General features: G+C 35.8%; 1 protein-coding gene across 4 annotated transcripts in view; it reads right to left on the bottom strand.

Moving 5' to 3' along the window:
* LCOR (ligand dependent nuclear receptor corepressor) overlaps positions 1-16,163 on the bottom strand; it is a 51,208-nt gene that overhangs the window by 14,444 nt on the left and 20,601 nt on the right. Inside the window, exons 6-7 of one of the 4 annotated variants that reach the window (XM_075215908.1) lie at positions 11,049-11,145; positions 29-9,285 (exon numbers count right to left, since the gene is read on the bottom strand). In XM_075215908.1, the coding sequence (XP_075072009.1) occupies positions 8,313-9,285; positions 11,049-11,145 (1,070 nt within the window). In that variant the 3' untranslated portion in view covers positions 29-8,312. Of the gene's footprint in view, positions 1-28; positions 9,286-11,048; positions 11,146-16,163 lie in introns of those variants that run through there. The other 3 variants (XM_075215909.1, XM_075215906.1, XM_075215907.1) reach the window with 3 other exon arrangements.

Here is a 16,163-nt window from a genome sequence, read left to right as displayed (position 1 = left end):
TTGCAGCTAAAGAAATAAAGATAACTCATTTTTTCACAACAAATTTATTAGAAGAATAGTGGTTTTGAAAAGTCTAGCATCCAGTGAGAACTACCATACACAACATTACAGCTGGGAATGTATTTTTTTTGTTGTTGTTTTTAAAATGACATGGTCAAATAATACAATGGAACCATTAAATTTTACACATGCACGACGACAGAATCAGCGCTTTCAACATACAATGCCAAAAGAATTTAATAAAATGAACCACATGGATTTTTTTTTAAATTTAAAAGTACTTATCACATACATTAAGACATATCTTATTTAGTCCAGTCAAAATCAGAACTGCATTAAAAAAATAATTATGTAGTGCAATCAAAAACAAACAAAAAAAGTAATTGTGATCATAAGTGCTCTACTACATAAGACATTGATCATAGCAAGAACAAAAAGTTCAAATCACACAGTACAAAAAAAAAACAACCTGTAAATAAATATAAACTACAGTACAAGAGAAATATTAAATTATACAATTCTGTCAAACTGTAAACAGTATATTGAAATGAGGTCAATAAGTGTGTAGGGGGTTCCTGTTATTTCTGTACTGACTATCCAATTTTCAAAACCTATAAATATTATGATAAATCAATTAAGAATAGTCATCACTTTAATAATGAAAATCTGATGTTTGTAAATACAGGTTGTAGTACAAATGGAAGTGAAAGCAGAATCTGGCTTCACTTTTTAAAGGGAGACCCACAGAGTAACCATACATCAAAATTAAATAGCTTTTCTACACAAACCAGTAAGTTATTTAATGATATCAACTCAATGCAGTTTTTATGCGTTATCATCATAGAGATAAATATGGATTCCTAAACGCCTCGTCCAACTCAAAACACTTTTCTACCAGTGTTCAATTAAACAAATTATTTGAGAATTACGGCTTGTAAAGAATAGTTAATTGAGCGTCTTTATTTAAAAAACAGGAACCCCCACGCGATCTGGTTCAGTAGTAACTGAATATACAGAATGCCACTATAAGTGTCTGAGGCACTGTGTGCTGAAGAATTAATATGCAGCGTTTATAAACCGTTTGGCTGATTTATACCTGGATACCTGAAGTGAGTTTTAAACTTGACATTCATCAAGGATGTGCTACAAGCACGTCAAAAATAAAATAAAAACAAAAATACAAAATCACTGCTAAGTTTAATAGAGTACAAGTACCTGAATCAAGTGAGTAGTGAGTAGAGTGTCCCTGAGGGTTTTTAAGCAGTGTGTATATATGTTGAATTCCTAAGTTTAACATTTCAGACTGAAAGCAACAGCAAAAGCAATCCCAGACAACCCATCAAGCAGAGGCTACATCTTACGCAATAACATTAATGTGAGTTTTGTACAATGGTTTTCCTCCTAGCAGCAGTAAACTGCCGTACAAATACATCCCATTTGTAAACTCAACGCATGGGAGTCGGATAAAACATTTACCTTAAAAATTACTACAGCAGGCAAACTGCCTTTTATATAAACACGGTTATATAACCTGAAAAATTAGCAGTGTACATTAAAATGCATCCATGGGCTGGAAATACTTCTGCAACCACAATTTTGTAATGTTTATGCTGGTTTAAAGAAAATTCAAATATATATAATAATAATAATATCCCTCTCTTGTTAGATAGGAGAAAAATACTTAGCCAAAATGTGGACAATCATCTCCCTTGCTGTACATTACAAACAAAATAAAAACAAATCTGTAAAAATCAAATTTTGTGAAAAAATAAATATCCGTAGTTCGAAAAATGCTTGTATTCGAACAAAGCTAAAAGTATGTAAATACTAGAATATCAGGAGAGATATTCAATGCAATTTAGTTTATAGAGGATATGTAATTCAGGAGCAGTGTAAGCCACTCAATTTTATATCTGTAGTGTAAAACGAATCTAATAAACATAACCAACATAAGGTGCCACCATGTACAAACTATTTTTTTCCCCACATTGTGATCGTATTAAACGACTTATGATGTCAGTTACATCATTACATGTGTGGCATACAATGATCGTAAAATGAAAAGATCATTCACAAATAGGATTGTTAGAGTACAAAAACTTTGATTCCATAACTGTTTTGGTGGAACAATCTTGTTTGCGAAGAGATCTTTCAATAAAAATGTGGTAGAGTGCATGGGTACCTTTAAAGGACACCTCCACCCAAAACAGAATATTCAATTATACAGAGTATTACTGACCTGGAGTACTGTGTTCTTCCAGATCCAACAGGTTCCCCGATACTTTCTCTGCTTCTTCTGATGCTGCTTGTTTCAAACAGGCAGCAGTGTTGCCAAAGCCAGACCTCCTCAAACTCCCCACTGCAAATGGGTAGTTCACAGATGAGGGGCATTAACATCACACTGTTTGTTTGAAGACAGGCTCACTTAAGCAGGAGCAAGAGGAGAGGACATTTGCAGATATCAGCGGCCTGATGGATGAGGAGGAACATCGCATTCTAGTAAAATTCAGTATGACTGTATAACTTACTGTACTCTGTCCAAAACTGAATGTTCATGTTTAGGTGGGGCTAGCCTTTAAGAGTGGTATAATTCTATTTTAAAATAGAACAACTAACAGTTTTATACTGACGTTTTAACACATGCAAGTGTGGCTATACATCCTTGTCTTATTTTAGCTGGCTTTATACTTTGTTGCCAAGCACAGCTAAATAAGATTAGGGTTACTGAAAGTAAACAAAAAAAAAAAAGTGGGATAGTTAAAGCTAATTAGGCTTAATTAAGGTGAGACATAAATCCCAGTTATAACTCTGTTAGATATAAAATCCCTTGGTTTCTATCCTAAGAGGTTAGTGCTGAAATAGAAAAAAGTGCCAATAACCCCCCCCCCCTCCCCCCTCTCTCTCTTTACCCAGCAGGAAGAACTGCCAAGTGCTTTCCAAAGGTACTCAAGACCGCCCTGCCCAAAAACAAAACAAGCTACCAGTGTCAATGAAACTTAAATTATTAAAATGCCAGCCAAGATTGCAGGCTATTTTTGCTCCTCTGCACATATAAAAACTGCTCAAAATTACTAGCTCTTAAAGATTTATTCAGTTTACATTTACCCCTCAACTATTTAGAGTTAATATTAACTATATAAAAAAAACAAACCAAAAACGTTACAAAACTGTAGCACACAAACTGCAATCTAATAAATAGACAATTTTTGGCAAATACAACTGTAAGCACATCTAGCATTGGTCCACTGCTGAGTAATTTGCAGCCATGAAAAAAAAAAAAAAAAAGACACAAAAACTAAGAGAAAAAAAAGAGAACCAAATATAATGGAAAAAAAAAAAGTGTAGCTAAACAACCAATCGTCAGTAATCTGGAGGATGAGCGGATGCATCAATACTTACATGCTAGACAATTCAGTGACACAGCAATACATTCCCTCGCCTGCATATGGCTCTGTCGTAAAAACGGCTTTATTGAAATTGCACTGCTCTCCCTTAACAAGAGATTTATTTTTAGGTTTATATTTTTTTATTTTAATTTTTTTTAAAACGCCACTACTTGTTCTCTCAAACTAAACCTAAACTACAAGTTTAAAAATAAAGTCGACTTTGAGGTATGGAATTTATCTGTACATAAAAATAATCTCAATTTGGTGGTCTAAAATAAAAAATAAAAAGCGTCACATTACAGGACAAAATAAAATATTTACAGCAATGAGTTAACCAGTATATGGTGGCTTACTGAACCTAAATAAACCATGTATTCCTGTAACATGACATTGAAATAATTGTATGTTCTCTGCAAAGCTGTTTTCATTGTTATTGTACTTTAAAAATTAATACAATTAAAAAAAAAAAAATCATACGTTCACAAAGACATAGTATACATTGTACAAGAGTACTTATAGTTCACAGATAACAAGATGGCAAATCTGGTCTGGAATGAATTATACTAAATTAGGTATGCAGCTTAAAACATAACAAAAGCAGGATGTGGACAATTATGTACTAGAATAGAAAGAGGTATTTCTTGCTTTAGAACCTGTCTGTTATTTTAACATTAAGTAAGACTGATGGTTCAGACCTTTTAAGAAATTTTAAAAAGAAGATTGAAAGGTAGGTTTTGTTCTAGTGAAGAAATATATAAAAACAAAGTACATATATATTTATAATCATGGTGGGTCGACTATGGCTCAGAATTACAATTTAAAAAACCTTTCCATTCTTGCATATTTCAGTTACACTGATTAATACCAGTGTTAGAACTAGAGACTTCTCTTTAGGAATAGTAATTGGATTATTTAGTTTGCAGTCTAACAGTAAAAATTCTCCCAGATGGAAAATAAACTTCTTAGTATTTATTTTGGGTACATTTTATAGTGAATACACTAAAATGCACATAATGCAGAAAGCATGACAAACAGCAGGTCAGCTAAGCCTGCACACGTTTATAGAAAATCTAAGCATGTTAGAAAATAACATGTGGGGAACAAATCAAATCTTTAGTGTTAGTGAATAGGATGTGTGTGTGACTCCAAACATCTAAATTACCATTAGAAGGGAGAAGAGGGAAGGGGAGGGTAGGTACATGCACAATGCAACACTAGGAATGCATTTAAATTGTATTAGGGAGAAGAAGGTGAACCTGAACATTAAGACTGAAAATGTACAAAATCTACAAGATAAAATATAAATCTTTTGAAATAATCAGCAGCTCATTTTTAAGGTTTATGAAATATTTAAGGGACCACTAAGTAATGTGTCAACGATGCCTCACAAAACAGTAATGGCTATTTTGTATTGCATTTAGCAATGTTTAGTGCTTTAGAAGGTTTACCTATACGTCTGCAATTCAAAACAAGTGCCCTATGAAATATGCTCTTGTTCAAACATTTCTCATGCAAAGTATGTTTACCTGAAAGTTTAGTTTCAGATCTCTCAGTGAAATGTTTACAAATTGTAGACAAAACACAATACAATCTTCAGGTCTCAGGGCTTTAAAACTGAGATAAAAGTGTTTGGTTTAAAAATAATAAAAAAAGGAGGACAGAACAATCTATTTACAGCTAAATTCCAACAACTACACATGTATCACTTCCCTACCAGCAGCATTAAAGAGTAGGCACACAGTTTTAGCACTGCTCGATTGTCATTAACTGAGCCAGACAAGTAGTGGCCAGTAGTACATAAAACACAGAATGGGTAAACACTGACAGCAAAAAACACATGAACAGTTTGCAAAATGTGTTTGTCTACAGGGTCCCCCTTCCAGAAAATGATATCTAAAAATTGGTAGAATAAGTTTATAGCAACTCCTAATGAGTGAAATAAACAATTGGGTTTAGCAGGAAACTGGGAAATTACATAATTCCCATTTCTATTGATCTTATTTTTGGTGACTTGTAAATAGACATCATTGATTTATATAATAAATGCAGTGTTACTACACACTGATCTATATTTCCATGACCGCTACTAGGTGTATTTTTGGAGTGTGAAGCATCTGGAAAGGTCAGTGTATGTGGCCACCACGTTTACAATAGGTATCAATCACCTCCAATCTGTAGGCATGGTTGGTGTAGTACTAGTCACACAAATCCTTTATATTTCAAATATGAAATACTGACAAGTACATCTTTGGCCAAAAATGCAGGTGAATATTAAGTCACATAGTTAAATTATAGGGAAATTAAGTGACTCTTGTAGTTTTAAGTATAAATCAGAAAAAATAGTAACAAATACACCCTATTAAGTTGGAGGTATTGTATACTATTCCTCCTTTTAAAAACTTAAATATTGGCTTATGTTTTGTTCTCTCCCATATTAAAATATGTGGTAGTTAACAATCAAATAGGAATGCATACCACACATATAACCCCCAAACAAAATGATCAGTGTTAGCAGAAGAGAACACAATTTAAATTGATTTGTAGGAACACATTTTCTGGGACAACTGTGCAAAGTAAAAAACAAAAAAACATTTGATGACCAAATTCTGTGTGCTGCATGCAGTGTTTTCTCACTTGTAATCAGAGCTGCGATTCTCAGATTCTCAACTTGGTAGCCACATTCAGGTTGGCTTTAGGGGTATACACAAATTACTAAATTGTTGTTGCTGGCTGGACACTTGGCAACACAGTGAAAACCTGACCTGTGTGACAGCTGAATACGGCTACAGGTGACAAGTTGGTTGCACTGAAATGCTGGCTATGATATAATGCTTACCACAAATAATTGTTTTATACAAGTACAATGCATGTGGATTTTTTACTTTACAAAGGTATCCCGAAAATTGCTTGCACACTTTAAAGTGTGTGCAGAGATTATTTATCTTTATATAATGTTAGTATGCAGAAATGTTTGACATACATTACAAAAACAACGTTAAAATCCTTGACCCTCTTTAATCCAGTGTGAATTTATACCTTACATGTACTGCAACAGCATTATGCCAAATGTGTGCCTACCCTTCAATGTATTAAAATAATGGTACTATTTTACAAATAAATCTGCACAATATATATAAAAAAAAAAAAAAAAAAGCTAGCAAAGAATTTATCTACGATTACACAGCAGTGCAGTGAAAGTGTGGCAAGCTAAGCTGCCTTTTTTTTTTTAAACAAGTATAAACTTCTTATACAGTCAGCACTGCATATAAAGTATAAAGCATATCAAATGAAGAACAAACGTAGTGTAATTCATTATTTCAAGAGGTTTTACAAATGGTGCAAGTCTTTTCAAAGCATGTTTTGCTGCAAGATGAAACAAGCTCATAGCGGACTGCCCAAAATATATAAAAACGTACAAAACTGTGTGGTTCGTGGAGTGCTTATAAAAAGAACAGTTACCTGAAGACAGAGTAGACGCTGCATTTTTGGATAGTGTAGCTCCATACATTCTACACTACATAATGAGTATCTTTGTTACACAATGACTATTATACAGTAAAATCTATTCTAGCAGACCTGCTAGACCTAGGGAGTGTCCCTTATTCCTGAAAACTGAAAAATTGTGAGGTTGTACTGTTAAACAAAGTATGCACCAGATTATATCACAGTAAAGTGTGTATGACCCCTGATCTCTGAACCAACAATGTAAAAACCACACAGCTCAGTAACTATAAATCAAGTAAAATTTACATATATATTCTCTAAATGTGGCATTTCCTTAGAGCAGAGTTCTGTGTGTGAACCAACATCTCCTGAACAAGAGTGCTAGTATTGTGATAAGGCTACTTCCTCTAATGTCAATAGAAAAAAAAACCCTACTGTCAATTCAACACACAGGTTTCATTTTGATAGATTGAATGGTATAGTCTGAAGGTAGTGTGTACAATTTCCTCCCTGTAACCAGAATGGCAGGTAAGAGCCAAGTTTGCCAAACATAAAGCTGTGTAGTGTCATGGTGACTAAAACTACAGAAGAATCCAAAGTCCATTCTCTTTAGTTACATGAAAATGTTTTGCATGGTTCTTGCTGGAGTGTTATGAGGATATATATGTAACATATATATCTGCCCCATATCAAACAAAACCATAAAAAAAAACCAAAAAAAAACAAAAAAACTTGCAAATGCTTCCACGCTTCATGTCTTAACAGGGCAAACATTGCCCTGGTTGGGAGATTCTTTAAGTATAAGAAATGTAAAGCTCTAGCGTAATACTCTCATTTGTAGGTTATCAACGTACTGCCTCGAGGCCTCCCCCACAACATTTTGTGCTCTTTGCACATTTCCACTCTGAACTAAAGCCTTTTCATTTGCAGTCTCTGAAAAAAAGTAACACCTCCATTATGTGTGTGAGGTACATTCAATTCTTCAGAAGTTATTTTGGCATAAACACTTAAAATCAGACTTAGGGGAAATGAATTGATTAACTATCTTTAGGAGTTTCTCTCCCCCCCCCCCCCCTAGACATTGGTTTTATATATTTAAGTGACTCCTGAAATCATTTTAAAGTGGACTTGTGTTCAAAGGTTTAAAATATACATAAAGAACACAATACATGTAGGCTCAAAAGCAACAAGTCCATAGTTACATGTATAGGTTCTCTTGTTGAGGTAACAATTCTCTACAGAAAATAAAAGCATGCGTAAAGGCCAAACAAAGTATTCAAGGGTTGTACTGGGCATGAGGAATTTACAAATCTGCCTGATTCTGAGCACATAACTTTCACCTGTATAGAGGTCTGTTAGGAAACTGCCACAGAGTTTCGCAATAAGTTAAACAGGTGTCAAGTGTGCTCTGTCAGAACACAGAAGTGTTCACCCAGTTTGGTTACAACTCATTTACTAGACTTAGAGGACTTTACAGCATGCCTATTCATCTTTAGATTCATTTGCACTTGGCGATGCCTCCACCTCGTCCTGAGGATCCAGTTCACTTTTTACTACAACATCTTGTTCTTCCAACCTCATTAGTTTTAGCTTTTTCTTTGGAGGGTTTTTTAATGTGCCTAGCCTCTCTTTGACTTTGTACTCCAGTGTGCTATGAGGAATCCCATAAATGCTCTGCGCTTTTGAGACACTCATTTTGCCGTTCATGACAACACCAATTGCTTCCTCCAATATCTCACTGTTATATTGTCTGTATCTCCCTCTTTTTTTCCTTGGTTGCTTAGAGCCAGGGTCTCCTTCTTGATCTGAGGTGGAATATGGCTGTCCAGAGGTAGACTGCTCAACATCTGAGCTCCAGGAATCAGCGGTAGTATCCAATAAATTTCTCCGATTTTGCTTTGGAAGGATAGTCCTTAATTTTTTGCTAAGTGCGCTCTCGGTTTGTGAACCCATTACCAAAGAGTTGTAATTGTACAGTTCCCCACTTCGGGACTCCCAAGACAGATCCATGCCACGGACCTGTGGAATTTTTAAGTCAACTGGAGAATGGCCCATTTCCTTCTTAATCTCATGTTTGTTTTGAACATTTTTTTGAAAAGTATTTGCATTTTCTGTGAGAAAAGGCAGGTCACTGATGTTGCTGAGTGCACCATTACCCCTATATTTCACACGGCCAAAATTTAATTCGTAGTGTGGCTTTGCCCAAGAAGCTTCCCTGGATAAGATCAAATGCTGTCCTTGATTCTGCAGTCCAGGCGAACCATGGCTGGCAGCTGTAGAAATCTTTCTGCTATGCAATTCCTCACTAATCTGCAAGGAACGAGCCAATGGCACTTTTAGGGGTGTGGAGTGGCCATAAGTTTCCCTGGTTGCATCCAGCAAACTTCGTGGAGGCACCCCATCACCACTTCGTGGAAGTCCATCTGGACGGTGCTGGCTGGGTCTCCCAGGTCGCCTAATTGGATGGAAGGAAACTGATGTGAGCAGAACTTGCACAGGTAGGGAGGGATGGGTGAAGGGGCCACTCCTTTATTAGAAGGCCTTGCTTGGGTAACATCACTTTTTGTATTATAATTTTATCTCAGCATCAGTGTCAGTTTAAAAAAGTTCACAGAAAAAAAAAAGAAATGTTGTGGGCAACAAAAAATAATAAAAGGTGACAGTTGGTCTTTGGTTGGGTTCACAAATTCTTGTAGCAAAAAAATAAAACAAAAAAGCTTGCGCAACGGTCTTTAATTAGCACCTTAGTTATAAATTAGAAGGTAGTAGTCAATCCCTTTTGGTGTATTCACAATTTATTAATGTGACGTTACCACTAAACAAGTACAGTAATAAAAGAGTAAGCCACTTAGTACAGAAAGAAATCTACTTTAAAATAAAACTAACCCAAGTCTGCTGCTCACATCATAATGAAGATGGTAATCAGTCATATTAAAAGGTATATAGCCTCTGTTCATAAACAAGGAGGCTCACAATACGGGTTCTTTATTCATTAACTTAATACATCATTTTACTAAAATAAAGAGACAAAAAATGGCCTTTACCTTAAAATAGAAATCTGTAGGAAGGGTGATTTTAAATTGATGGTACAACAATTACATTAAGGGAGGATTTAGTACTAAAAAGTCAGATTTTGGTAAAGGGTGAATCATGACAAGCCAAAATGAGTCCAGTTTTGTTTTTGTTTTTTTAAAGTCTCATTTTACAAAGCATTCAGACCATTTTTTTCCCCTTAAAGAATAGATTTGACAGGTGACAGAAGAAATGATTTAGATGGTGTTTGATTTTTTTTTAGCTTATTGAGGAGATATGATTAAATATGTTTGAATGTAAAGATACACATTTAAAAAAAATAAAAAAAAACAGAAAAAAATAATAAATAATAATAATAATACCTGTAAGCTTTCTACTACCATTTTAAAACACAAGTCTACTGTCCCAGAGTGCTGCATCATTGTGAGAACCCTAAACAGAGTCAGATTGCCATTGCACTCCTATCAAGACTGATGAATAGAATGTAGAACCGCCAGTCATTTAACACAAATAGAACTACAAGGTCTGTAAGACATGCCGCATAAAACTGGGAATGGTAATGAGGTAACAGTCACACTAAGCTATAATCAATATGCCAGAGCAATATAATGGTTTTATAACTTCCAAAGTCTCGAATTTTATATAAAAACAAAACTATAAAAAAAAAAAAAAAAACCTAAAAATAAAAAAAATACTCTGAAACACAATCATACATAGAAATACTACACTTCAAAATAGAACACAAGTGTGGGGTGGGGGAATCTCAAATATTGAAATATAGCTACACAATGAATAAAGGCATCATCCATCACACCAAGTTCCTATTCACCAGCCTGATAGTTCAAAACGACCACCTTCAACAGTATACGCTGAAATGTTCTCAGAATGTAACCAATATTACATAAACATGCAAGAGTTCATCCTAAACACTCATACAACAGCCAAACTAAAGTCAGACAATGAATGAGATATGATATATCTAATATAATATGAGTTCATGAATACATTACTAGAAATTTGATTTTGTTCAAGAATGGCAAGTCATGAATTCTACTTAGAGAGAACCCATTACTCTAAAGGGTGGAAGGCATAATCATATTGAGATCAAGATTTTGCAGATGTAATTAAATGGGTAACAGAAAAAAAAAAAAAGAAAACAATGCAAAAGGGGAGTACTGTTCTTACCCATTGCCTATAGTGTTTGAGGTACTTGGAGAAATGCTTGAATGCGTGCTACTAGAACATGGACTCTTCTTAGTGGACAGATCGAGCACTCCATCTGCTGAAATAGAACAAGTTGATAAGCACTACATCTATAAAGAAGATCACCTATTTTGCAGCAATCATAAAATTCAGACAGATATATAGGAAAAAAAAAAAAAGGATACTGAATATATGCTTTGAAAAAGAAAATTGGAACATTAACATCTATTCAATCTACAAATCAATTTATTTTGTCACCAGAGGAAGTTGTACTCCTATTTAATTTCACCTTCCAGTTGCCAGCATAAGTCTATATACAGACTATGTCAGATGCTAAAAAAAAAAACACCCCGTCCCCTCCGTTCCTTTCTTAAGAGTTTTACCTGAGACATTACTCTCAAATAGATCAATCTCAAATGGGAGCGGTATCAACAATGTGTGATCTATACTAGATGTCGGACAGAAACCAATAATCTGGGTTTTATGCTTCCAATGGGGGAGCAGCAGGCTTCCGCATCATATGTCCTCATATGCACAATGAAGGGGGTGGGGATACACAGCACATCTAATCAGAGAAGGAGGGAGTGCCGTGCAGCCTGCACCATGTGGCCTCCCTCTTTCCTCTGCACGATCTGCATTGAGTGACTGAGGAGTGAAATTTCTGACTTCTATACTAGCTGTCAGACAACAACTAATAGTCTGGGGTTTATGCTTCCAGTAGTGAATAACACTGATGCCACTAGTGTGGTATACCAACCTTACAATGACCAGACTATATTCCTAGCTAGTATAACCACCTACATGTGGAAGAGACAACAACGAGCAGTAGCTGCCAAGATTTGTAAGTTGCCACTATCACATCTTCCTTATGGCTGAATAAGCTTTTCCAGGACATGTCCTGTCTTGTCCTCACATAGACAGTAAAGGCACCAATCACAATTGCAGCACTGAATTCAGTGCCAGGGTCAGTCACACAGCACCAGAGCAATGGCAGAAGTAGAGAATTTCAGAACTTATGTCTTGCCTAAATATTCGCTTAATCTAAAAACACATTTATATCATATTTATATAAGACACAGAGGCACTTAAGATTCCTATTCCAACAGAAGTCACAGTGCTTACAAAAAGAAAATTATAATAAAATAGTTGGTTCCTTTACCAAACTAAACAGGTTTTCAGATTGTTAGAGGTAAATCAAGAAGTGGGTTATAACAATAAATTTAAAACAAAATGTATTTTCCATCTTCGGAGATGTGGGTTCAAAATTTGTCTCCATAACTTGCATGGGGTTTACCAAAATGAACATTTTTGGCATTGAAAATTCAAATCTTAAAAGGAAAAAAGAAGTAGCACAAAACTTCTCTGACTTCTGCGAGTTTAGGCAACATTTTATTTTATGTTCTTTTAAAAATATAAACACGTATTTCTTAATACTGTGCTTCTGTGATGAGTTTTAAACATTATAAGCCAATTTACAATGTGTTGGATTACCAATCTAATGCTATACTTCTGTTTGGTTAGAAATACCCCATAAAAATATTAGGGTCACATTACTCGAGTAGTGTGACCACTGACACCCCTGCAAATTCCAACTATTTAATATAAGTGTTGCCAAGATATTATTTTTAAAATACTATTACTTCCAAAAGCAAGCATGTCAACAACTTCAACAGCTTGTGATGAAATACACTTGGGGCTAGATTTACTAAGCTGCGGGTTTGAAAAAAAAAAAATGGAGATGTTGCCTATAGCAACCAATCACATTCTAGCTGTCATTTTGTAAAAGGTGCTAAATAAATGAAAGCTAGAATCTGGTTGGTTGTTATAGGCAACATCCCCACTTTTTCAAACCCGCAGCTTAGTAAATCTAGCCCTTGAACTTGGACTTTCCTGCTACCTTATATCTACAGATTATCAAAAACACTTAAAAAAAAAAATTAAAAAAAAAATAAATATAAAAAAGATCTGCATTTTCTCAAGTACAATATCCTTCTACTAACATCCTACCAGAACCGCATAGTTTAAGAAATATTTTAGTACAGTGGTTGGCAACAGCTGGCCCAACGTGCCTTCACCTGTAGCCTTATGCTGGCTGCTCGCAATCAGACGTATTCTCCAATTTGTTATACAGCAGATAATAAAACAGCTGACTCCGCATAACATGCACACTGCAGGGAGGTCAGCAGCATATCCAATCAGAGGAGGGAGAGAGGGTGCAATGCATTCTGCACCACATGCTCACCCTCCTCCCTTTGCAGACAGTAGCTCTCAAGGCAAGTATTTTTAGACTAAGTGTGTGGGCCATGTAGGGAGGTCTGGGAGACATGCAGTGGAGTTTAGGGATACTTGTGGGATCTGAGGGTATATAGGGGCGTTTTATGGCAAGTTGGGTCTGAATGCATGTGGTGGCACTTTCCGGCAAGTAAAAGTCAGAGGGCACTTGGGGGAATTATGCAACAAGCGGGAGGGCCGAGTGGCACATGTTGGAATTTTGGAGCGAGTGAGGGGTGGGTGTGTGGGCATTTTGGGATAAGTGAATGGGTGTGCTGATGCAGTTCTGGAGCGGTATTTGCATTCTTAAGAAAATGTCAATGTGCTGCAGTTGATGGATATCTGGTTGCCCATCACTGTTTTAGTATGTCTGCTGTTAAGCACTATTTGAATAAAAGTAGATCAGGTTATTAAGATGACCCTAATATCTACCACAGAATGGATAACAGGTAGTCACTATAGATGTGTCAATTTTATTTCAATGGTGGCAGCAGGAATAATAACCACAGTACAAGATCAGAGTATTTATACACAAGAGGACGGTCACAAGTTTGGAAGGCTGGCTGCTTTGTTAACACCATCATCATCAACATTTATTTATATAGCTCCAGCAAATTCCATAGCTCTTTACAATTGGGAACAAATATTAATAACACAATACTGGGTAATACATATAGACAGAGGTAAGAGAACCCTGCTCGCAAGCTTACACACCACACAGTTTTCCCAGCAGTTTTTTATGGAGCTTTTCCACAGGACTGAAAAAGTGTAGGAATATTTATTGTGGTGCTAAGACTGTGGGGTATATTTACTAAACTGTGGGTTTGAAAAAGTGGAGATGTTGCCTATAGCAACCAATCAGATTCTAGCTGTCATTTTGTAGAATGTACTAAATAAATGATAGCGATAATCTGATTTTTGTCCACTTTTTCAAACCCAGTTTAGTAAATCTAGCCCTGTAGCTCTGATATACTGATTTGTACACAGGAACATGTAAGGAGTCTGGATTACAAACTTGTTCACATTCCTGTTATCAAGCTAATTTAAAGGAGTTGTGGTCAATGGTTTCTGGTTACAAGTCTTTTGTAAAGCACATAGAAATCTATCATAAAATTCCTTTGCTCTACTATAACGTACACTAGAATCCACCACACTTTATGGCAGACATTGCCAGTGTGTATTACTGGCACCACTTATTTTTTAAACAAGCCATATAGTGGAAACCGACTGGCTGTGGCAGTGGAGAGCTGAAGAGAGACCACCTCTGTGTGAGGCTTTTATAAGCCACAGAAGGCTGAAGGGGACTAGCAGACCAGCTCATACAATGAGTCGAATAACTTGGCACTTTCTGTGGGGACTATCTTTATAATTTCTAACCATCTTTATTTTGTTACTGCTTACACTATCATAAGCGCTATAAAATGAGATACTGTAAGTTTATACATAACATCTTAAAACATAAAAAGTTAATGCTTCATATTTCTAAAACTCTAGTATACTCCAAACTTCTGCAGGTTTGTCAGGAAGTACGATTATTTTTCTACGTCTCAAATCTCAAACACTAAAGTTGGGCACACACCTACGCAATTATCGTGCAGATCACACAATTCCCGATCGTTTGGATGATATGTGCACGCTCAGACAATCATGTTCCAAAACTTGATTGCATAGTCTGATTTAGGTTTTCTAAACTTCCTAAAAACCACTATCAATGATGTCGGGCAAATGTGGAAGTGCGTATGCACTCACGACCATCCCTGGGTTGATATCTATAGTATGTGTACGGAGTCACAATCTTTTCAGCAGATGGTTATGAGAGGGGAAGATCACAAATCTGAAGGTAAATTGTGTAGGTGTGTACACATGAATTGGTATGCTCACTGGGACTTTCAGTCATTGATGTAATAGTTATAGAAATTGCATCTGAAGTAAGATTGTATAGATATGTACCCAGTTTTACTACAACCACAATTTCCAACTATACTATAGAGATGAATCCACCAGCATGCAGCATATTCCCAAACATCAGACCTTTTTTTACATAGGAAGCCAATCACACAAGCTCTGCCTTCTGCCCCAAAGTTATGCAGATGAGATTTGGACAGATGTTTTTGACGTATAAGAACAGGTTCTTGAGATATATAATTTAGCTCATTGATGCAGAAGTTTTGTTGTTACATGAACATGGCTTGCTCTTTACATTTTAGCAATGACTAAGAGATTGAAACTAGAAGGAAGAACATAAAAGGGCCCACATAACACCAGACTATTCTTATCTATATCTATTACTGAAAACTAGAAATATATTAACCTCACCAGGAAATTTCTCCCCATATAAGCATACCAAGTATCCTATCCAAATTGCTTTGTAAGGACATATTGTATTTTATTTTATTTTAGTATCACACTATGTAGGTACATTTTTAATTTAGATGCAATAGGTAAAAACTGGCTGTATTTTAGTTAACCTTAGATATGCCATTTTTTTCAGTTAGTGGATATATTGATATATTCAGTCTACAACTAGTAACATTTATAGGGGTAGATAAAAACATGTACTTTACAGATTATGGTCCCCAATATGTCATTATTTATTATGCCAGAATGACTGTACACAAAATCTAGTCATTGGGGTGTTGCTTATCAATGACAGTCAGTAGTCCCCCAATGCTGTGCATGCATTGGATGTCATTCTGCTGCTAAGAACACACCAGGGTGGCAGTAGCGAGGAGAGGGCAGCAAACATGCTCCTGTTGGCCTGGTCTGTTTTCAGACTGACCACTGGCTACATGCTACCAGCAGTATAGCAACACATGTCGCAAGCAA

The sequence above is a fragment of the Mixophyes fleayi genome, chromosome 6 (genome assembly GCF_038048845.1).
Source record: "Mixophyes fleayi isolate aMixFle1 chromosome 6, aMixFle1.hap1, whole genome shotgun sequence".
Taxonomy (NCBI): domain Eukaryota; kingdom Metazoa; phylum Chordata; class Amphibia; order Anura; family Limnodynastidae; genus Mixophyes; species Mixophyes fleayi.
This window is presented reverse-complemented; position numbering and strand designations above follow the sequence as displayed.